Consider the following 25,211-nt stretch of genomic DNA (forward strand, 5'->3'; position numbering starts at 1 on the left):
CTGTTGTGTTTGTTCATGCTGACCTGAAAGTCATCAATTGATGGTGCAGAGCGCTGGGTGGTGCGTCGACGGTGCCACTGGTTGAGTGTATCTCTTGTTTCAGAACTCAGCACTCTGGCAGCCTGCTCCTCCTGGAAGTTCCTGATCAGAGACATGGCTCCGTAGGAGCTGGTCAGGTAGTAACCACCTGGGCATAAACATATGGAGACGGAGTGTTAACAATAGACAGTCGCATGAAAAGAAGATAATCTTGGCTTCTAATGGAGATATTCATTTTTTCATTTTAATTAAGATTAGATTACATTAGATTAGATTTTATTTTATTAATCCCACAGTGGGGAAATTTACTCGTCACTGCAGCATAGAGAAGACAAAATTTACAAATACTTGAGATATATATATAAGGTAGATAAAAAAAATTTTTTTAAAACAATAAAATAAAATAAGAGCAATGAATAAAAAATACACACACGCACAGACTATAAACAAAAACAAATAAAATAAAAAAATAAATATAAAAATACAGTTTGGAATGATGAATGTAAAGTGACAGGTGCTGTGGAATAAGGTGCAACATTATTTTATTGTGGTATTGAAAAGTCTGATGGCCGTCGGAACAAACGACCTGCGGTAACGCTCCTTCCTACACTGAGGGTGCAGCAGTCTGCCACTGAAGGAGCTGCTTAAAGCTCCTCCAGTCTCACGTAGGGGGAGAGGTGTTGTCTACGTCAGCTTGGCTAACATCCTCCTCTCACCCACCTCATATATGGAGTCCAGAAGACTTCCCCTGGACAGAGCTGGCCCTTTTGACCAGCTTGTTTATTCTCCTCCTGTCCCTCTCTGTACCTGCTCAGATTAAATTAAAGAGTAAAGAGTGCTTATAGTACAGGTTATCTGGAATCAACAAATACCTTCTCCGTGAAGCAGTGAGGGGTCCAGCAGTTCCATCATGTAAAGTATCTCATTGTCCAGCTGAGGCATGTCACACTGGGCCAAAACGTAGGTCAGCATGGGCAGAAAGTCATCAGCACCATACAAACGACCTGAAGCAAAAACACAGCAGATACAGGTTGAATTTCATCATTTGATACATTTGAAACTCTATCTGTTGATCACTAGGCGATATACCGCACAAAAGGGTTGTGATTTTCAGATCTTTACCTGAATTGTCCTCCATGACAGTGTAGATAAGTTTGCAAACTCTTAGAAGCATGGTGACCTTCTTATCTGGGGAGTAAAGTTTACACATGGTGTGGAACTTGTGCTTGATCTTCTCTATGGCCACAGGGTCTGGGGGCAGTGCGTCAGCTACACCCATTTCTTGCGGCTGTCGGGCCTTTGCCAAAGAAAGGTTCTCCTTTAGCTCCTGCCACGCCCCGTTGCGTACCTGGAACTCCTGCAGGGCCGCAGTCACCACTGATTTGAGGGGCTTCAAGACACACTTGTGCATGGCCTTCTCCAGGACATGGTCTGAGGAAAGGAAGAAACCACTGAGGATTTTGAATGGATTTAGATTGTTCACCAGACTTTCAAAAAAATAAACATATAAGAAAGGCTTTTTCACCAAAAGTTCCAGAACCTTATACAGTGCATCCGGAAAGTATTCACAACGCTTCACTTTTTCCACATTTTGTTATATTACAGCCTGATTCCAAAATGGATTAAATTCATTTCCCCCTCAAAATTCGAACACACAATACCCCATAATGACGTGAAATAAAAAATTTTGAAATTTTTGCAAATCTATTAAAAATCAAAAATGAAAATATGACACGTACATAACTATTCACAGCCTTTGCTCAATATTTTGTTGAAGCACCTTTGGCAGAAATTACAGCCTCAAGTCTTTTTGAGTATGATGCTATAAACTTGGCACACCTATTCTTGGGCAGTTTCTCCCATTCTTCTTTGCAGGACCTCTCAAGCTCCATCAGGTTGGATGGGGAGCGTCGGTGCACAGCCATTTTCAGATCTCTCCAGAGATGTTCAATCGGGTTCAAGTCTGGGCTCTGCCTGGGCCTCTCAAAGACATTCACAGAGTTGTCCCGAAGCCACTCCTTTTGTTATCTTGGCTGTGTGCTTCGGGTCGTTGTCCTGTTGGAAGATGAACCTTCGCCCCAGTCTGAGGTCCAGAGCGCTCTGGAGAAGGTTTTCATCAAGGATGTCTCTGTACATTGCTGCTTTTACCTTTCCCTCCATCCTGACTAGTCTCCCAGTTCCTGCCACTGAAAAACATCCCCACTGCATGATGCTGCCACCACCATGCTTCACCGTAGAGATGGTATTGGCCAGGTGCCTGGTTTCCTCCAAACATGACGCTTGGCATCCAGGCCAAAGAGTTCAATCTTTGTTTCATCAGACCAGAGAATTTAGTTTCTCATGGTCTGACAGTCCTTCAGATGCCTTTTGATAAAGTCCAGGTGGGCTGTCATGTGCCTTTTACTGAGGAGTAGCTTCCGTCTGGCCACTCTACCATACTGGCCTGCTTGGTGGAGTGCTGCAGAGATGGTTGTCCTTCTGGAAGGTTCTCCTCTCTTCACAGAGCAACGTTGGAGCTCTGTCAGAGTGACCATCGGGTTCTTGGTCACCTCCCTGACTAAGGCCCTTCTCCCCCGATCGCTCAGTTTGGCCGGGCGGCCAACTCTAGGAAGAGTCCTGGTGGTTCCAAACTTCTTCCATTTACGGATGATGGAGGCCACTGTGCTCATTGGGACCTTCAATGCTGCAGACATTTTTCTGTACCCTTCCCCAGATCTGTGCCTCGATACAATCCTGTCTCGGAGGTCTACAGACAATTCTTTGGACTTCATGGCTTGGTTTGTGCTCTGACATGCACTGTCAACTGTGGGACCTTATATAGACGGTGTGTGTCTTTCCAAATCATGTCCAATCAACTGAATTTACCACAGGTGGACTCCAATCAAGTTGTAGAAACATCTCAAGGATGATCAGTGGAAACAGGATGCACCTGAGCTCAATTTTGAGTGTAATGGCAAAGGCTGTGAATACTTACGTACATGTGATTTTTTTCGTTTTTGATTTTTAATAGATTTGCAAAAAATTCAAAAAAATGTATCTCATGTTGTCATTATGGGGTGTTGTGTGTAGAATTTTGAGGGAAAAAAATGAATTTAATCCATTTTGGAATAAGGCTGTAATAACAAAATGTGGAAAAAGTGAAGCGCTGTGAATACTTTCCGGATGCACTGTATGTTCTGAAAAAAAACTGATGTCTAAAATCCCCTTTAAAATGGACTACAAAGCTTGTTGTTAGTTCACCAGTTCTAAAATCCCTGGAGAAGCAGAAACCCACATTTCCGTCTAATTAGTTTCTCAGCAGTCTAAACCCAGCTCATTTTCCCAATTTGTAGATGAACCATCCAGTGCTTGGTGAATTCTGTTTCACAGTGAAAAAGGATCAAACATCTAAAGATCAAAAAGCAACATTGCTGTGAATGCTTGGGCTGTTCCATTCTGATTACTGTTGGGTAAAAACAAGCAACACCACATGTTTGCAGTTGCAATTATTACAAATATATAACAATGCTGAATAAAATTCTACTATACTTGACCAACCGATGACCCCGTAGAAAAGATTGAATCTTCACAAAGTATTTAAAATACCCTGGAAACTAATTTAGCTCTTCATTCCTCTGATGGAAACACAGGTAGAGGAACTGAGTTCCTAAAATAGTTGCTGTTCCCCGGGAAAGTTGCTAAGGTGGAAACGCACCGAAAGCCAAAATTATGTCAAAGTTATGAAGGTATTTTTTTGTCTACATTATGCAAGCAAAAAACAGTTTTGAAAGCAAATTTCTCACAATGAAATCAAGTCAAGTTTGTACGTAAAAATACATGAACTGAGAATAAAATGATCTGCATTGCAAACAAATTTGCTCTTACCGTTTTGTTAGTTTTAGTCACAAAATTTAGAATTTTGCTTATGAAACTAGACTTTTTGGTCAAAAACGTTTGTTCGCAAAGCCAAAACTTTTGTTAACCAATTTAAAAAAAGATTAAAAAAATAAAAAAAAAACTTTGTAAGTTGATTTGGATGTAGAAGGTGGGACATATCCTGGAGACAGGAGTTTCTATTGGTGGTTGGAACCACACAGCATGGCTTTTCTTCCTCCAGCAGCAGAGTGGCATACTACGAAGTAAGTTCAACATACCCAGTCACCTACCACCACTACGATGGTGGCTATCAACTTTCTTTGTTAACCCAGGCTTTCCGTTTTAGACTCCGAGCGTGTTCAATGAAAGAGGTTTGTAGCATCTGTCCAATCACAAACATGGACAAGTGTGCTGACCGCACACAACATATTTCACAATCGAGGAGCAAATTATAATATTTGCCCATATTTTAACATGCTACATTATATGTCTTAATTCTTTAAGTTTCCAAAAGTAGAAAGGGGTGGCAGAGCATATAGATTTCAGGCTGCTATCCTGGGTTCCCAGTTTGGGCTTGGGAGGCAAACATCCTCCTTACTTTTACAATTAAGCTGAGCAAGGTTCTGTCTCAGCTATCTTTCTGAAAAATAAGACTTTTTCCTTCGCACTGTTGCTCGTGGGGAATTTCAGAATTGTTAGGTTCCCCTCTATAATGTTGTACGGTTTCGTTGTAAGGACCTTGCTATTTTAAGCCAGATGACTTTTGTTGTGATTTGGCGCTATATAAATACACAGTTCAACTGAATTGAATTGTGAAAGTGTGAAACATTTAACATCTGTACATATAAAATCTAAGACAGATGAGTGTGTTATTGTAGCTGGAGTACAGATGTGTATCTGCACAGTAACACTGTCAACCTCCTTTTTTACAAGCTCAGCTCGTGCAGTCTGACCAACAAATACCTTGATATCAAAACAAAGACAGGATGGATGCAGAGTGGGAGGCAAAACCACAGCACTGCTGAATCAGGACCACGTGTAAGGGCTATGTGTGCATCTTGTTGACTATTCTCCAGAATGCTGAGGTTAGCAGCTTTTTTGGCCCTGTTCATCTGCATATTCAGATTTTACTTGTCACCACAGCTGGATGATATCTAACATCTGCAATCCAAAAAAATAGGTTAGGTTAGGTTAGGTAGTTACTTTATTAATCCCCGAGGGGACATTTTTTTTCGCTACAGCAGCATAAAGAAGCAATAAGATAATAATAGAATAATAGAAAAGCAATAAAATAGCAGTAAATAGCAGTAAAAAATATAAAATGCACAGTATATACAGTATATACAGTACAGTATATATCTATATATATTATATACAAAATAAAAAAATAAATCTGTCACTTAACGTGTTGCATATACAGTGTTTGAGTCCACTTCCCTCCTTTACGCAACACAATGGAAAAATACACCTTGTTGAGCTACGTGGAGGTCAGTTGACATTACTTTGCTCTTTTCTGTCGAATTGCTTTTTAAATATGGCAGCACAATTTTCAATTTGGTTATATTTTAATTTGTCACGTCACCGGCATGATGATCATTGCAGTGGCATATACAGTGAAGGAAATAATTATTTGATCCTTTGCCGATTTTGTAAATTTGCCCACTGACAAAGAAATGAACGGTCTGGTAATGGTAGGTTTATTTTAACAGTGAGACAGAATATAAAAACAAAATCCAGAAAATCACATTATATAAAAGTTATAAATTGATTTGCATTTGATTGTGTGAAATAAGTATTTGCTCCCCTACCAACCAGCAAGAATTCTGGCTCCCACAGAACAGTTAGATTAGTCCTCTCGCTTTAAGAAAGTACTCCGAATATCAACTCGTTACCTGTATAAAAGACACCTGTCCACAGAATCAATCAATCAGATTCCAACCTCTCCCCCATGGACAAGACCAAAGGGCTGTCTAAGGACATCAGGGACAAGATTGTAGACCTGCACAAGGCTGGAATGGGGTACAAGACCATCGGCAAGCAGCTCGGTGAGAAGGAGACAACTGTTGGTGCGATTATTCGGAAATGAAAGAAACACAAAATGACCATCAATTGCTCTCGGTCTGGGGCTCCACGCAAGATCTCACCTCGTAGGGTATCAATGATCATGAGAAAGGTGAGGGATCAGCCCAGAACTACACGGGAGGAACTTGTTAATGATCTCAAGAATGTTGGGACCACAGTCACCAAAAATAACATTGGTAACACACTATTCCGTAATGGATTAAAATCCTGCAGCGCCCGCATGTCCTCCTGCTCAAGAAGGCACATGTACAGGCCCGTCTGAAGTTTGCCAATGAACACCTGAATGATTCAGAGGAGGCTTGGGAGAAGGTGATGTGGTCAGATGAGACCAAAATCGAGCTCTTTGGCATCAACTCGACTCGCAGTGTTTGGAGGAAGAGAAATGCTGACTATAACCCCAAGAACACCATCTCCACTGTCAAGCATTGCGGTGGAAACATTATGTTTTGGGGGTTTCTCTCTGCTCAGGGGACAGGACGACTTCACCGCATCGAGGGGAGGATGGACGGGGCCACGTACTGTGAAATCTTGGGCAACAACCTCTTTCCTTCAGCCAGGACACTGAAAATGGGTCATGGATGGGTCTTCCAGCACGACAATGACCCAAAACATACGGCCAAGGCAACAAAGGAGCAGCTCAAGAAGAAGCACATTAAGGTCATGGAGTGGCCTAGCCAGTCTCCGGACCTTAATCCCATAGAAAATCTGTGGAGGGAGCTGAAGCTTTGAGTTGCCAAGCAACCGCCTCGAAACCTTAAGGATTCGGAGAGGACCTGCAAAGAGGAGTGGACCAAAATGCCTCCTGAGATGTGCGCAAACCTGGTGACCAACAATGAGAAATGTCTGACCTCGGTGCTTGCCAACAATGGTTTCTCCACCAAGTACTGAGTCATGTTTTGCTAGGGGATCAAATACTTATTTCACATAATCAAATGCAAAACAATTTATAACTTTTATATGATGTGATTTTCTGGATTTTTTTTTTATATATATATATATATATATATATATATATATATATATATATATAAAATTATGTCTCTCATTGGTCAAAATAAACCTACCATTACAATTATAGACCGTTCATGTTTTTGTCAGTGGGCAAACTTACAAAATTGGCAAGGGATCAAATAATTATTTCCTTCACTGTACATCGTTTCCTAAAGCTTACGCAACTGGCTAAAGAGCAGCATGTCGGTATAATGTGAGGCTATTAGGAAACAGTACACCACTGGCTAAACGTTTTGAGAATGACACAAATATTATTTTTTTCACAAAGTCTGCTGCCTCAACTTTTCTGATGGCAGTTTGCATATACTCCAGAATGTTATGAAGAGTGATCAGATGAATTGCAATTAATTGCAAAGTCCCTCTTTGCCATGAAAATGAACTTAATCCCCCCAAAAACATGTCCACTGCATTTCAGCCTTGCCACAAAAGGACCAGCTGACATCATGGCAGTGATTTTCTCACACAGGTGAGTGTGTTGACAAGGACAAGGGTGGAGATCACTCTGTCATGCTGATTGAGTTAGAATAACAGACTGGAAGCTTTAAAAGGAGGGTGGTGCTTGAAATCATTGTTCTTCCTCTGTTAACCATGGTTACCTGCAAGGAAACACGTGCAGTCATCATTGCTTTGCACAAAAAGGGCTTCACAGGCAAGGATATTGCTGCTAGTAAGATTGCACCTAAATCAACCATTTATCCGATCATCAAGAACTTCAAGGAGAGAGGTTCAATTGTCGTGAAGAAGGCTTCAGGGTGCCCAAGAAAGTCCAGCAAGCACCAGGACCGTCTCCTAAAGTTGATTGAGCTGCGGAATTGGGGCACCACCAGTGCAGAGCTTGCTCAGGAATGGCAGCAGGCAGGTGTGAGTGCATCTGCACGCACAGTGAGGCAAAGACTTTTGGAAGATGGCCTGGTGTCAAGAAGGGCAAGCAAATAAGCCACTTCTCTCCAGGAAAAACATCAGGGACAGACTGATATTCTGCAAAAGGTACAGGGGTTGGACTGCTCAGGACTGGGGTAAAGTTATTTTCTCTGATGGTTGTTTGGGGGCATCTGGAAAAAAGCTGGTCCGGAGAAGAAAAGGTGAGCACTACCATCAGCCCTGTGTCATGCCAACAGTAAAGCATCCTGAGACCATTAATGTGTGGGATTGCTTCTCAGCCAAGGGAGTGGGCTCACTCACAATTTTGCCTAAGAACACAGCCAGGAATAAAGAATGGTACCAAAACATCCTCCGAGAACAACTTCTCCCAACCATCCAAGAACAGTTTGGTGACGAACAATGCCTTTTCCAGTATGATGGAGCACCTCGCCATAAGGCAAAAGTGATAACTAAGTGGCTCGGGGAACAAAACATCGAAATTTTGGGTCTGTGGCCAGGAAACTCCCCAGACCTTAATCCCATTGAGAATTTGTGGTCAATCTTCAAGAGGCGGGTGGACAAACAAAAACCCACAAATTATGACAAACTCCAAGCATTGATTATGCAAGAATGGGCTGCCATCAGTCAGGATGTGGCCCAGAAGTTAATTGACAGCATGCCAGGGCAAATTGCAGAGGTCTTGAAAAAGAAGGGTCAACACTGCAAATATTGACTCTTTGCATAAACTTAATGTAATCGTCAATAAAAGCCTTTAACACTTATGAAATGCTTGTAATTATACTTCAGTATACCATAGTAACATCGAACAAAACGATCTAAAAATACTGAAGCAGCAAACTTCAACTTCCTGGTCATCTTGACATTGACAAGATGAAATACAAATAATAGAAACCATTACCATTACCATTACATGCTGCTACATTTAAAACCATTTTAAATAAAAAAGATCAATATGACCTTAAATGACCTCCATGTAGCTCTATCCACAGTCCTCTCTGTAGTGTTTACAGAGGAAGCGAGGGGGTTCACATTTTGCACTTTCACCAATTTGAGTATTTTCTGCTTTTATATCACGTAAAAATATATATATTTGGATATTGTTCTGACCAAACACAACACAAGATGCCACCTGTTTGTTTGTTTTTGCATTAATTGTGACATTTTATGGAAAAAATAATTTATTAAGAAAATAATCTATTTCCTATTTCTTGTGGAGCTCAGTGGACACTGAACTCCCAGGATCAGGCATAACCATGGGGCCAATGACCCGGGGCCAGTTAAAGCTTATGCAAGGCCACTCGCAGCCAATAATGGTCTGAAATGTGCATGCCAACGGCTAACTGGCTAACGATAAACTAGCGGAACGAGTGTGTGGGTGAGCAAGAGAGAGAAAGCAGTGGTGGAGCTGTTATCAGGATGGATAAAGGTGTGCTGATCAGTACAGCTAGACCGGCTTTGTTCTGAGTTAACAAAAGCCACCCTGTAGCATGAATAAAGCTCACTAAATAGCATGTTATATTTCATTTATTTAATATGCTAGGTGAAAATAAGGTGAAAAAAAATAAACGATTATGATTTGACAAGACTGGGCTGCTAAGTTAACAGGCTGCTGGCTCCAGTTATCAGATGGGTATACTAGTTTTTTTGAGCCTGCTGCTTTTCCTTTTAGGCTTGAAGGGAGAGCAAATAGTTGTAACATATATGTAGTGTAAGAGAATATCTGCAGTATTTGACTTGGTTTCAGAATAGGTCATGTCTATCGAATAAGCAAAGGATGATGTCTACAGTGAAACACTGCAAGGTAGATATGTAAAACAAACACAGAAACACCCCAGGTGTTATCCAGCTGCTGTTAATATAACACAGAGAAACTTTGTAAAACACCACACACAAAGGTTCACAATGTCAAGATGGCTCAGGCGATCTGCTGGAGGAGAGCCTCTCTGTATGGGATGAGTGGATGACAACGAACTCTATTCTGCTCCTGTCCCCATTCTAGCTCTGTCTGTGTATCCAGAGGGGAAAAAAAACAACCGTGTTTTGGACAGGTGTCCACGCTGTGTCACTACCTAAACATGGATGCCCTGATGTAACGTTTTATCTGGTTTTTAGATCAGCTCTACGTTTGATGTATTTTGCCAAAGTGTCATTGCATTTCTTGGTATTTATGACAGTATTCCAGTTCCAGTGAATATACTGTGTCCCACTCAGTCAGCCATCATTTATACGTTGTACTAAATACTGCATGAAAGCTCCACAACCCAAACACACTGTCATCATACATTAAAGCAAGAGGAGTGGAAAACAGAGACACTGTGAGACAAGTTGTGGTAGGGGGCCTGCCTCTAATCCTCTAACTCTGATTGGAGAGTTGGTATAAAAGAACTGAACTTGGAATTGCAAGACTTGGCAGACAGCCATCCAGATGCATCTGAGCTGGCCTGGCCTTTAAGCGCAACAGAAGACACTCTCTGAAGCTGCCACAACAAAATATTGTGCAACTATTCCAAGAAGTAAAAACCGCAGCAGTTCTGATTTTATTTTCCGTGTGTCATCCCTGTGAAAAACATGTCATTCCAAAAAAAAAAAAGGCACAAGAGGGGGCCATAACATGCACATGCATTTTCAATTTTAGTTTAGTTTCTGACATCTGCTAATAGATGTCAAAAAAAAAAAAAAAAATTATCTTTAATAATCTTGTGTTTTTTCTATATATTTTAAAAGCAATATATACTTTTATTAGACTGTCAAAAAACAGAGAAATTATATATTGGTGGCCCAATAAACTTTTTTTGATATAGGTACAACTTACCAGCTTTAAATCATTTTTCAAAACACCCAAAGACATTGCCAGAAATAAAGCATCATGCAGCAAGTTAGGATGCAACAAAACATTTTCTGGTTTGAAAGTGTACTGAAGTCCATAAAGTTAGAGTTCATAATTGAAACAGCAGAGGATGAGACATCTTGACATTTTATCCTAATATGGGTCAAGCTCCGAAAACACTGGATTGTACGGTTTCCAAAATTCAAATGGATACATCTCTTATTATCAGTTTAAAATGCAGCCTTTCTATTGAAGACCCTGTCCATTAAAAGTCAAAGATTTTTAACCGTGTTGACATGTCCATGTGATGTTTTTTCATATGCCAGAGGACATAACATGAGTCAAATTAGACAACAAACAGCATGGAGGAACATTTCCACTTCTTTCCACACAATCATGGTATCTGTAAAAAATGTGGGATACCGGTACAATACAAGTTGACTTCAATACCGGTTAGAAGAAACTTGCGGTCAGAAAAAAAAAAATTACATTACACATTATGGTACAAATCTTTCGATGGGGAGATTAAAACCCAGGTTATCATCCGTTGCTGCATTGAACAGATTTTCCCAAAAGGCCTCAATCTACCGCTAGATATTACAATTTATCCATGTTTGCTAAACACCTCACATGCTATCAGTAGATGCTAACTAACCAGGTTCACGCAGAGAAACCACAAGTCACTGCAGTGCATGCAACTGAAACAAATATCTGGCCAAAACTAGTTTAAAAAGAGAGAAATAAGGAATTCTAATGCAAGGTTTGAAATTTAAACGTGACACCGAGTTATTTTATCTATACGGGCAAGCTGCCCATGTAGAGCTTACCTATGGGAAATACTTTAGTCCTGCCTAAACATAGCAATGTTTATATATTTTAAACAAAACATGTTAGTGTGGATGTAGCCTCGGAATAGAAATTTGGTGCCAGATTAAGGCTTTTTTTCAGTAGTGGATAGTATTGGAGCATTTTGGTCGATGCCATAAAAGTATTGACAACTGGTACTCAGCCTTACGCATTCTAAAGAAACATATCCTGTCAACTTGTAGAGGATGGTTTTCCACATCATCGAGCAGCCAGTTTAAGCTGCAGGCGAGTGGCAGAGAGGAGAATATGTATTTCTGAATAATATTGATGAGATTTCATGAGTTTAATCAATGACAGGAGAGAGACTTGAAGACATTGTAAAGCAGAAGCAGGGGCTCTGATAACTTTAATGATATCACTATGCCATTATAATTTTTTTCGGCAACAATATTCATCTCTTCAGAGGCTGAATCGTACTTAAGTAAATATAACTATGAGAAAAATGGTGAGGTGGCCCTTATATAAAAATGAGAATTAAAAAAAAAAGCTTAGTAAAAATATAATTTAAGAATCTTTCTAATAGTTAACAGCTTGCTAAAAAAAACAACAACATTTAAATGTCACCACTCCTAGATGGATGTTCATGCCGTGTGGTAACGACTGACAGCAATTTTTTACCCAATTCATGACTTCATACTTTAATAATAGCCCTTTGCTGAACTATTTGAATGAAGCCAGTAGAAACAGGTTATTTGAGCACCCCCTTTCCTTTTGAGATAAAACTCCCTTTGTGCTCTCTGTTTACATGTTTCTCTGTCCAAGGTCTTACGCAGCTGCTGAATCTCGGCCTAAATGATTCAGACTGCATGTGCTTGTGTGATCTTGTGTATCTATGTGTTTGCGCCTGGTTCTCCTCTTTCCTTTTGCTTCCATGGCATTGTAAGATGCAATGAAAGATGGCTATAATAAATGTCAATAAGAAAAAAAGAGAAATGTTATTACTGTCTGACAGAAGATGTGCACTCCGTTTTAAAAAGTAGAATCATTTGTTACTACTTTGCTATTCAAAGTAAGCCAGCTGGACATGGCCTCACCAGTAATGTATACATACATTACGTATACAACACGTGCAGACATACAGCTACTAACACGTGAGGACAAATTTTTCCATGTCCTCACAGTTAAAACACTGAAGTGAAACTGCTGCAAAGGCAGAAAAGGATTTCTCCATAATTACACCATTCATTCACACTTTCCAAAGAAAAGTCAGATTTGCAAACACAGAGAAATGAGGCCGACCACATTCTGTGTGGAGTTGGGAATGAGGTCATGAAGCTTAAAAGTTTGACATGCTGCAACTAAAGAGTCTGATTAGCTTATATCAGCAGTAATCTAACTTGAGTTGGCCAAACACAATTACTGTAATTAAAGTTTCAGGCTGACTATTATATTCTAACTCACCAATCTGGTCTTCAGGGATGAGGCTCTCGATTGGTGGATTCATCTCTGAGCTCTGTCGCAGGTAGCTCTTCATCTGGGTGATAAACTGGCGGAGAGTCTGCAGCAGCTCCATTCCACAGGTGTAGCCCTGCCAAGGCTGGGTGCCAGCACCCTCACCCATGTAACTCAGATAATCTTGCACCAGGGAGCCAAAGTATGAGCTTTTATCCCTGGACAGCTCAAGCACTTTGCGGACTGCCCTCTTCTCAGGTGTCAACAGCGAGTTAAAAACGTCACTCATCTTGCGCAGATGTCCTCGCAGGGCCCTCTGGAGGACCAACGCGCTGGCACTGGGGCGCCGCTTTGTGCGGTGCATAGGTGGCACCATGGTTAGGTTCTGGTCTTGATCCTGATCGCTCTCCAGGCCGACGCCATAGTCAGGCTCCTCGTCATCCTCATCGTCCTCATCGTCCTCATCTTCCTCCATGTTGTAGTAAGGCAGGTGGGATGGCGGGAGGGATAGGGGGAGGTGGGTGTTAAAGTCATCCGCAGTGGGAGGGCTGGGGTCATGCAGAGGAGGAATAAAGAAGGTAGAGTACTGTGAGAAATCCATCATGTCTGAGGAGTCAGTGGAAAGGCTCATGTCACTGAGCCTTTGGCTGCCCCCACTGCATTCCTCGTCTGCTTCTTCTTCATCTGCCACCTCAGCATGCTTGCTTGCAGTCATCAGGGAAGGGTCTGGAGGACTGCAGGAGTCCTGGATGGTGGTTCTGACATCATTTTGCTGCGACAGTTTGGCCTTGATGAGGGCTTTCTCAATAGTCTGGGCCTCTAGCACTAAATGGCACTGGGCATCCTCTTGACTGGATGATGGTGAGGCTTTGGCTCGACATGGAGAGGAGGAAAAAGATGATAGAGAGAGGGGCAGAGATCGCCGGGGGATAGATATGGGGGAGCTGATGATAAATCTCTTCGGAGGGGAGGATGTGGGGCCCGTGCTTAACGAGGAGCCAAGACGAGAAAGGAGGCTTGTGCGAGGCTCCCTCTCCTCCAGCTTCTCCTTGGGGGCATTGATCCAGGAGATCTTTTCTGGCATACTGCGCTGTCGAGTAGGAGGGGCTGACACAACGCGTGTTGCCAAGCAAGGTTGAGGTGGACGAGGGGGTGGGGACGGAGACACACCTTCTGCACCACTTAATTTCTGACAGATGATGGTCTGCCTGTTACTGTCTTGTAGCTCGGTGCTTCTGCCAAGGCTTTGAAGGTTTCTTTGCCTTGACTGGCGGCCATCAATGTGATCTGAGCTCCAGATCTGAGGACCATCACAAGAAGTGTTTTGAGCTTTCTTGTCTGGGGTTTCTATGTGTTTGGACTCTTCTCTCAGGTCCTGTTTTGCTGTGTCGAGGGGCTTGGGAGTGGCACTCTGGTCACCACCTTCTGGCTGATGAACCTTTATAAAGAGGGGGTTGATGAAGTGCAGCGCTCCATTGGACTGGCTACATTCAAGCTCAGATGGAGTGCGAGTTCGAAGCCAAGGGCACCCTGGGGCAGCTGCAAAGGAGACAAGTCTCTGGGCAGGTGGAAGTGATCTGTTGGGAGTTGCTTTCCTTGTCAATGACACTGAGACCTCTCTCTCGCGGCACAGCTGAGCATCCCAGAAGCCTGTGTGAGACAGTGAGATGAAAATATTGTAACTATTAAGTGGGTGTGATTTGGTGGACCCCGTAAGTGCTAAATTTACTTAATTTGCTTCCTTACTCATATCCAGGACCGTGATCCATACAGCTTAGTATGTAGATTAATATTAATATATCAATATTATTTTAGCCCAATCTGGCCCACAGATTTGATAGATGTCTTTTCACAAGCTTGCAGGCAAGAAACATTATAAGAACAACAATTGGAGGTGTAAAAAGTAATCTCCACAAACTAAATAATTACAGTTTTAGTAGTCTACAGCAGATGAAAAATATTAACTGTAACCAACAGGAAAGCTTTGAAAGTATTAGTCAAATTGCTAGGCAATCTATTCCAATAAAATGGGCCCATTAGCAGGAAAAATCCCCGATTTAGATTACAGCAACATCAAACAAGTGGTATTAAATCAACTGAACATGCTAATTTATTTATGATGGTATGTCAATCAACAGAGGTAGTCTAAAATAATTTTGTCCAAATCCATCTTCCCTTAGAGGTGAAACAGCATCTCACTGCAGAATCACACAGGGCCAAAACTAAATGCCACAGAAATGTATTTTTCTTCACATGCATAGTTTTGGTATTAGCAATAGTGACAATCAGAACACAAAAGGCTAACAGTCTTTAAAAAAAAAAAAAAAAAAATACAACAACACAAAACTCTGGTATCATTCCATCACGCCCAACACAAAAAAAAGTTAGTTGTCAGCTATTTCTCCAGCTGTACTTTTTGGGAGCTCGGGAGCTGAGACTTTTATAGAAACAAATCAAACGGTACAGTGAGCCACAGCAAAATACTTAACAGTGCTCTCATTCACTTCCAATACAGTCCTTCAAAAACAGGCAGCTGACTGCAAAATCACTGCTGTTTACATTTCCAAAGAGAACTTAAGGCTGTCAGGGAGTTTATTCCCAGTAAATGAGACAGGGGAAAATAGCAGTAAAAAAAACTTTCAACACAACCATTTGTTGAGCCTTTAGAGCTGTACCAGACAGAACAAATCAAGATGGACACCAGTGGAAACAATAGCGCATCAGGAGTATTAGTGCCAGCCACAGTGCAGTTCCTTCATACAACCACACAGCAGAAAAGAGTGCAGCAATACTTACTATGATCCCAAAACCGAACAACACAGATGCGCTGTTGATATCATACCGAGTCTAACTTTCCCTGTGGAGCAAGAAGACTTGCTGCTGTGTCTCAAAAAGGTGAAACTACACTGGTTTCTGTGGTTCGCTCACACTCAGTCTATACTATGACTCACATTAATGAATGTGTGGGCGGACTGTTAGCACACTGTTCCCTCCTCTCCTTCTCTCGCTTTTAGTTGAAGTTGCATGGCCTCTTTCTCTGTTGTTCTCTCTCCCTAATACTATGACAAGTTTTTTTCCTATTTCCCTCCGAATCACATTTATTCTCTTTTCTATAAATATATTTAATTTATTTAGCTGTTGTATGCTATGACTGTATTATTGTTTTTTATCAGGTCATTAGAAACTGTATGTATGCAAACAGTTTGTTTCTCTGGCACTTCTACTAAAAATCGATTTACTTACAACAAAATGCATAACGGCATGTTCAAACAAGTGAAGCATTGTTGTTTAGTGTTCAAACACACATACTACACACTATACAGGAAAGAGAGAGTAATTTAGTTTGCCATGGTTTGTGTAAGAATACAAAAAATTAAAGCATGTTGAAAAGAAATATGACTAAAGTAGAGACAAAACAGACAAAACCAGCACACTGTACTGAGACATAAAGTCAGCCATTGCAGTTATACCAGAGCTGCGTATATTTCAACTGAATTGACAATGTGTGGATCAAACAAAAAGGTCAATCAAACAAACATACACTTTTCAATGTCAGTGTGAGCAGTACAGTTGGCTTTGATTGCCATCCTGCACATCTTCTATAGGCAGTGTATTAGCGATGGCCAGGAACACTCCTAAGAATCAATTGCAGGTCTAGTATAGGATAAAATAAAGCAGATCAGAATCAGCACAGCTCCGCTTTGACAGCTCACAGTGCATGTGCAAGTAATAAAAATGTATTTGGGCACTCCCACTGAGTCACTGTCAGCTCAAACAATGAAGCTGACAACATACTTTTTTTTTTTTTTTTTTTGCAAACTCAAGCATTAAAGAGTGTTTTCTTTCCTCTCTTTTTGTTTTTGGCAAAGCAGAGTTTGCACAATATTCAGGTAGCAGCTTGTTATTATCATATAGTAGTCACTCTATTTCAGTGGTTGAAATGTAAAATACTTTGATGGTAGCTCATATCAGCTGTCATTAACAGATGTTCATTCTGAGAGTAACTTAGTGGCAGGCAAAAATTTTAACCAAAGATCATTTGTGATGGATAAAAGCTCTTCTTGTAAACAATACTATACATTCAGAGTTGACTGAGTGTAACCTTACCAATAAAGTCAGGTTTTGGATAATTCAGCTTGTTAGGAATGTTGGCTTTAAGTAGCCAAAGCTGTTACACATTTAATGTAATCAACATTTGGGTAAATGTAACTACTGGACTGGCCTCAGTATAGAGCTACTCAAAATTTAAAAAAATCTGGACTGGGATTGAGGTTGAAAAGGATTTTGGAATATCAATCATAAAAAGAAAAAGAAAAACATTATATCAAAGGTAAAAAAAAAAAAAAAGAGAACCTGTAGGAGCTCTACAGCTGAAATTTTAAATGATATGTGGCTGAGTCTATCAGATATACGTGTCAGACTGGTAAACTGAGACACATTTATAAGAAAGGCATTGGGAAAATAACAATATATGTTGTTTGCAATAATAGTTTGTCTTTGTATCTTTAGACAATGGCAAACAAACAGCAAAGCAAAGTTGATCCTATCAAGGCCCAATCCAGGTACCTCTGCTATAGCTCCACTTCAAATATTAGTATTTAAGCCAGATGTTTTTTGGGAACAAGCCCATTTCTCTTAACTTTTAAACCAGAGTCTGAAGCCACTTTCAACATATACAGTTACATAAATCATCTTGCTTATTAAACATTTGACTGAAAAGCACTGACAAGTTGCTAAATGTGGCTTGCAATAGTTTTGGTCAATAAGTAATATCAATTTCACAAAGACAGTTCCATTAATTTCCTAACTGACCATTTATTCTGTAAGAAAAAATGTCAACAAGATGTTGGAAGTCACTATATATAACATATACACATGGACAAGCAGCAGTCCACAAACATGCAAAATATATATTTTTTTTTTTAAGTTTCAATGTGAAACAAAGAAAATGATTATCATTTACATCAATCTGGTCAATCTGTGCATGAGCAGATCTGTCTCCACTGCAGAGAAGTTATTTCCTAGTTCTGAGCAAATCTGCTGTTATGATGGCAATCTGCCCAGGTGCAACCACACATGAGAGATGACATTTTGACTGGTTTATTTAATTTTATGGCCAAATCACACCTATGATTAATTATGAGACTAAGTACAAGCCCCATGAACCATGCCCTTTACTTTGCTCTCTGACTATCCGCCATTAAATTAGCAAAAGTGGATTTGAACATATGCTTAATGTACCTGCACAATGCATTTTATTCCCTTTACGGGGTAGGAGGTATAGCTGGTAGCTTCACCCCTGACACCAGGCCACCTGCAGACAACCACACAAACACACAGAGAGAAGGAGAGGAACGGGAGCTGCTCTGAGGAGACCTGAGATTACCGCAGGTCAGATGATGTTCCAAGGGCAGATGTCACAAACCTGTAGGATTATGTTAAAAATGTGTGTTTTACATGTAAAAGTCACATATATTCCTAAATGAAACCCCTGCATTTACCATTGTCTCTCTCTGTGTGTGTGTGTGTGTGTGTGTGTGTGTGTGTGTGTGTGTGTGTGTGTGTGTGTGTGAGAGAGAGAGTGTATATGCATTGTCTCAGTCGCCCAGGTCTCCTCAGCAAAAATGAAGATTTGGGCAGTAGAAATGTCTAGCATATATTCGTCAAAAAAAAAAGCTTCATTTCATTTCTATCTGGATTTGGATATGGTGTCTCTTAATTTTTGTGCCACGCAGGCCTCGAACTCAGTCTCTCCAATGCCCCTGTGAACTTGTTTGACTATGTATGAGAAATTACATAAAATAAAAAATGTACTTCAATACTCATGAAACAAATGCAACACAAATGTCAGCGCTCGATCCAAAAGTACACAATTTTATTTAGATTGGCTTATGATCTCACTTTGCATTGGGAATGGCTATTCAAATCTTTAAAAAAAACAATGACATTTTTGTGTCATAGGCTGATACAATTGCATTTCGCCCAACCCTTTGTTACGGCTCTGTCTTCTCTCCCCGACAAGCCCCCTTCTTCCGATATATGTATTGATATCATTTGTTATGAGTGCTGAACCTTTGTGTTGATATAATTTGTGCTCACATTACTGCACTTGTTGATAAGGTGTTGGCAAAAATGTACAGTATTTTTGACACATTACAATACAGTGCATCCGGAAAGTATTCACAGTGCTTCACTTTTTCCACATTTTGTTATGTTACAGCCTTATTCCAAAATGGAGTAAATTAATTTTTTTTCCTCAAAATTCAACACACAATACCCCATAATGACAAAGTGAAAAAGGTTTTTGGGAAATTTTTGTCTGCGGTCCCAAAGGTCCCAATGAGCACCTCCATCATCCGTAAATGGAAGAAGTTTGGAACCACCAGGACTCTTCCTAGAGTTGGCCGCCGGGCCAAACTGAGCGATCGGAGGAGAGGGGCCTTAGTCAGGGAGCTCCAGCGTTGCTCTGTGAAGAGAGGAGAACCTTCCAGAAGGACAACCATCTCTGCAGCACTCCACCAAGCAGGCCTGTATGGTAGAGTGACCAGACGGAAGCCACTCCTCAGTAAAAGGCACATGACAGCCCGCCTGGAGTTTACCAAAAGGCACCTGAAGGACTCTCAGATCATGAGAAACAAAATTCTCTGGTCTGATGAAACAAAGATTGAACTCTTTGGCCTGAATGCCAACGTCATGTCTGGAGGAAACCAGGCACCGCTCATCACCTGGCCAATACCATCCCTACAGTGAAGCATGGTGGTGACAGCATCATGCTGTGGGGATGTTTTTCAGTGGCAGGAACTGGGAGACTAGTCAGGATGGAGGGAAAGGTAAAAGCAGTAAGGTACAGAGACATCCTTGATGAAAACCTGCTCCAGAGTGCTCTGGACCTCAGACTGGGGCGAAGGTTCATCTTCCAACAGGACAACGACCCGAAGCACACAGCCAAGATAACAAAGGAGTGGCTTTGGGACAACTCTGTGAATGTCTTTGAGTGGCCCAGCCAGAGCCCAGACTTGAACCCGATTGAACATCTCTGGAGAGATCTGAAAATGGCTGTGCTCCCCATCCAACCTGATGGAGCTTGAGAGGTCCTGCAAAGAAGAATGGGAGAAACTGCCCAAAAATGGGTGTGCCAAGCTTGTAGCATAATCAAAAAGACTTGAGGCTGTAATTGCTGCCAAAGGTGCTTCAACAAAGTATTGAGCAAAGGCTGTGAATACTTATGTACACGTTATATTTTTGTTGAATATTTTTGCAAAAAAAAAAAAAAAAAAAAAAAAAAAAAAAGTTTTTTCACTTTGTCTTATGGGGTATTGTGTGTAGAATTTTGAGGAAAAAATGAATTTAATCCATTTTGGAATAAGGCTGTAACAACAAAATGTGGAAAAACTGAAGCGCTGTGTACTTTCCAGATGCACTGTATGTGGAAAACTTATTTACCCCATGTTATCATATGTTGCAACGTGTGGTAACATGTTTTCTACATGTGATCACGTGTAACAAAATTGGGCAACATGGGCAATTCATGCAATTTTTCCGCAAAGGAAGCCTCTCATACTGTAGCTTAGTCCAATTCAATTTTAACTTACTAATGATGAACAGAAGTTCCTTCAAAAACCTAGTTAACCATCAAAAAACATGACAGACTGTTTTCTAAGGAAAAGTGTTACTACAGGTGGAGCAATACATAACTGAATGACACTGTGTAGACAGAGTAAACAGTACTTTTTTTTTAGCTTTCGCAGCAATATGCCAGTCAGTGGAAAAGACAATTCACACACACAGTTTTTTGTATGTACATCAAACCTGTCTTCTGCACTCATATCTCCTCATCACATCTCCTCAACTTAATGCTTTTTCTCTCCCATAGTTTTTGCTTATTGTCTGTTGCCTCTCTATTCAGTTCCCTCGCTTGCGTAGTTTCTGTTCTTTCTTTTGCAGATATCCCAGCCATGGAGCTGCATGTCTCTGCTCTGCGATTGTCAGCCCCACCAACAGTTCATGTTTTGGATCTCTATGCTGTCCTTTTCTCTCTCTGCTCTCCTCTCACCCCAACTGGTCGAGGCAGATGCTCCACCCACCTCTGAGCCTGGTTCTATCGGAGGTTTCTTCCTGTTAAAAGGGAGTTTTTCCCTTCCCTCTGTTGGAGGTTTTTCTCCATTAAAGAGGAGTTTTTGCCTCCTAGCTTTTGTGGGAATTGTCAAATTGTTGGGTTTCTCTGTATAATATTGTAAAGTTCTGCTGTAAGGACTTTAATGTGTCAAGTGCCATGAAATAACCTGTTTTGTGATTTGGTGCTATATAAATAGAGTTGAATTGAATTAAATCCAACAAGGGCTGTGTTTGTGTGAGGCGGTGGGGAATAATTCGAGAAGTCATCCGAAATGCCATCAAATCATTGCGTCACACTGAACTTTTAAAGAAGCTGTTATCGAATTGAAGGGACACTGAAAGTCTGTGAGTTGGCCTTGAGTACACATGAGAGTTAAGAGCTGAGTCACAGCAACAGAGCCTGAATAGACAGAAAGTGGTTTATGAGTGGGTTATGGAAAGGGAAGTGGTGTGGAAGGTTTTCCTCAGCTAACTCTGCATACAAAATGGTCTTGTTATGATAAAAAAAAAAAAACATTGTCTTTATTACAGTAAAACTAAATTCAGTCCTTGAAGAACTACAGTTGGCAGATAATAAAGAATTTTGCGGGGAAAGTTGTAAAAAAAAAAAAAAGGAAGAAGCATTCCATGTTTGCTGGAAGGGAATGTGCTAGAGAGGTGCCCAGCTTTTCCTGAATCTATGTCCAGCTGAGCAACACTGATCTAGACCTGGAGGAGGCTTTTGTTCCTGGCGGTGAGTCATTTACCACCAGCATGCTGGTTAACCCTTAAAGCAGCGGAGAATGTGGTTTAGATGGGCTTTATGAATGACATACCTCAGGAAGAAAAAAAAAATCCCTCCATTTCTTACACATGGGGTGAGGGAAAACACTTTTAAAAGTTTCCAAGAGGCTGATCGGCTGATATACAAAAAGAACTAAAGCAATATCACAAGTAATAATTGCTTTAAACTGACTGAAGAACTGATGCGAAAGTAAATTAAAAATTACCTACTATATGTCTAAAGGTTTTGTTGTAAAGACCAGATGAGAGGATCTCCTTGGTGGAAATCCGTCTCCAGTGATTTCCCCATCTCTGAGTTACTACACTATTTAGGGTACGAACAGCAGCTAATGATAATGATATCACTCCCTGTGTGAGTTCACAGACCTTCCCAATGCATGCTTGTCCCAAAAACACATTCTATATAGAAATTAGAGAACAGACCTTCTCCAAGTTTAGCAACCTCTTCAAGATCAGCAAAAGTTCTGGCTGAAGCGATGGCCTGCGGAAGTCTCAGAGTGAAGGGCAAGACATCCCTAAGACAAAGAGAAAAAGAGGAATTGAAAGCCTATTTCTAAAAGTGAGTCACTGTAAAATAAGTGTGACAAGTGAAAATAATAATGACCTGTTACATTTTAATAGTTCATAGTCCTAAATAAGATTAAAATCCTGTAACAAGGTTAAAAAGATCATATGTTATGAAAAAGAATGTGTTCAAAAATGGTTTAAAACAGCAAGAACTCATCAGAAACTTGTATTTATTCATTGTTTATTTCATTCCTTTTTGTTAAGACTTTAAATCAAGATAGTATTATCAATCATCTGCTAAGAAACCTGATCAGGTAGCCTGGGATCGACTGCTTATGTCTTTCCCTGCATACCCGGGGAATTTGCTGTGTTTTTCCTCATTCCAGTAAACGCGTTCACTGAGGAAACATCACCACATCACTCTCGTGATTATTTCTCATAGTTTTTATGTATGTTGTTGTTGTTTTACAGTAGTAAAGTGGTTGTAATCATTTTTTAATGAGTTCTAAGTGCCAAGAGAATGTACATGTAATATTTTAAATAAGTTAGTGGAGAGTTTTGTCGAACAGTGTAAAGTGTGTTTGTATGAGTGAAGTCGCACTTGTTAGCTCAGTTCAACCCATAACTTCACTGAGTGATTCTGCCATTTTGTGAATTCACCGCTCAATGTAATGTATGTATGTAAATGTTTTTTATACAGTTTATATACTGTTTATTTCACAACTATTTTGAGTTTGGTATGAGTTAATTCAACCACAGCTGCATGTTACTCACCAGTGATGGTATGTAAATGGTAAATGGTAAATGGTCTGTACTTGTATAGCGCTTTATCACCTTACGGTCTCAAAGCGCTTTTAATGTAATGAGAACTATGCACTCTGCTGTAGCTAAGTGTTGTTATTTTGTTCAATTGTATATTGTAACTGTATTTAATTCATTTCAGTAAATGTGTTCACTGAGGAAACATTACCACGTCACTCATGATTATTTCTCCCGGTTTTCAGTGGCGTAACATAAGCATTGCTCAGCCTAGATATGTAATATTGCCTGAGCTGTAGGCTGCTGCTCTCCACATCACAGCAAGATAGACTGAACATGCCATTAGTGTGCAGTGCAACGGGCAACCTGGTAAGATGAAGGAGAAGCCAGGTCAGGACAAGGAAGGGGAGGCAGCGGACAGGATGCAATGGGAGTTGTTCAAAAGGGACATGGATCAGGTGCTTAAATTTGGTCTTGCTGGCAACATAGGCTGCAAGGTGGGAGCAATGTCCACAATAATCTGGAACATGGGAGGCGACTGCAAACCTACAGGGCAACCTGAAAGGCTGAGGAAAGCCTTTCTTCAGGCATCAAAGTGCTAGCAAGAGACAGAAGACGCAGAGCAAAGGAGAGCGCTAAATTCATTCAAAACCCTTTTATGTACTTGTCACAGCTCCTTGGGGACAAAAGATGAGGGGAGCTAAAGACAACAAGGGAGGAGGCAAGAAGATCTTTAATTGGGAGATAAAATGGGCTACCCCAAGGAACTAGCCGTCTCATTTGATGATGGAGAGCCCAGATGGAAGAAGGTTAATGACTTCATCTAAAAGTGCCAGGGGAAGATCAGCACCAGGGCCTCAGAGCATTCCAGATTATACAAGAGCTGTAAGAGGCTAAGGAGATGTACAGTGGTGTGAAAAAGTGCTTGCCCCCTTCCTGATTTCTTATTTTTTTGCATGTTTGTCACACTTAAATATTTCAGATCATCAAACAAATTTAAATATTAGTCAAAGATAACACAAGTAAACACAAAATGCAGTTTTTAAATGAAGGTTTTTATTATTAAGGGAGAAAAAAAAATCCAAACCCACATGGCCCTGTGGGAAAAATTGTTTGCCCCCTAAACCTAATAACTGGTTGGGCCACCCTTAGCAGCAACAACTGCAATCAAGCGTTTGCGATAACTTGCAATGAGTCTTTTACAGCGCTGTGGAGGAATTTTGGCCCACTCATCTTTGCAGAGTTGTAATCCAGCCACATTGGAGGGTTTTCGAGCACGAACCACCTTTTTGAGGTCATGCCACAGCATCTCAATAGGATTCAGGTCAGGACTTTGACTCGGCCACTCCAAAGTCTTCATTTTGTTTTTCTTCAGCCATTCAGAGGTGGACTTGCTGGTGTGTTTTGGATCATTGTCCTGCTGCAGAAACCAAGTTCGCTTTAGCTTGAGGTCACGAACAGATGGCCAGACATTCTCCTTCAGGATTTTTTTGGTAGACAGTAGAATTCATGGTTCCATTTATCACAGCAAGTCTTCCAGGTCCTGAAGCAGCAAAACAGCCCCATACCATCACACTACCACCACCATATTTTACTGTTGGTATGATGTTCTTTTTCTGAAATGCGGTGTTACTTTTACGCCAGATGTTATGGGACACACACCTTCCAAAAAGTTCAACTTTTGTCTCGTCAGTCCACAGAGTATTTTCCCAAAAGTCTTGGGGATCATCAAGATGTTTTCTGGCAAAAATGAGACGAGCCTTAATGTTCTTTTTGCTCAGCGGTGGTTTTCGTCTTGGAACTCTGCCATGCAGGCCATTTTTGCCCAGTCTCTTTCTTATGGTGGAGTCATGAACACTGACCTTAACTGAGGCAAGCGAGGCCTGCAGTTCTTTGGATGTTGTTGTGGGGTATTTTGTGACCTCTCGGATGAGTCGTCGCTGCGCTCTTGGGGTAATTTTGGTCGGCCGGCCACTCCTGGGAAGGTTCACCACTGTTCCATGTTTTCTCCATTTGTGGATAATGTCTCTCACTGGTTCGCTGGAGTCCCAAAGCTTTAGAAATGGCTTTATAACCTTTTCCAGACTGATAG

The 25,211-nt window shown here is 40.9% G+C and overlaps 1 protein-coding gene across 3 annotated transcripts in view; it reads right to left on the minus strand.

Moving 5' to 3' along the window:
• The window catches only part of LOC138213584 (ras and Rab interactor 2-like), a 61,420-nt gene that overhangs the window by 5,449 nt on the left and 30,760 nt on the right, over positions 1-25,211 (minus strand). For 2 of the 3 annotated variants that reach the window (XM_069174804.1, XM_069174805.1), the window contains 5 exons: positions 22,277-22,368; positions 12,965-14,605; positions 1,162-1,470; positions 912-1,043; positions 24-187 (listed from right to left, as the gene is read on the minus strand). In XM_069174804.1, the coding sequence (XP_069030905.1) occupies positions 24-187; positions 912-1,043; positions 1,162-1,470; positions 12,965-14,605; positions 22,277-22,368 (2,338 nt within the window). Of the gene's footprint in view, positions 1-23; positions 188-911; positions 1,044-1,161; positions 1,471-12,964; positions 14,606-18,196; positions 18,270-22,276; positions 22,369-25,211 lie in introns of those variants that run through there. The other variant, XM_069174806.1, reaches the window with a different exon arrangement.

This window comes from Embiotoca jacksoni, unplaced genomic scaffold, assembly GCF_022577435.1.
Source record: "Embiotoca jacksoni isolate LCO1_2020_lvr unplaced genomic scaffold, fEmbJac1.0.p SCAF_61, whole genome shotgun sequence".
In the NCBI taxonomy this organism is placed as follows: Eukaryota; Metazoa; Chordata; class Actinopteri; family Embiotocidae; genus Embiotoca; species Embiotoca jacksoni.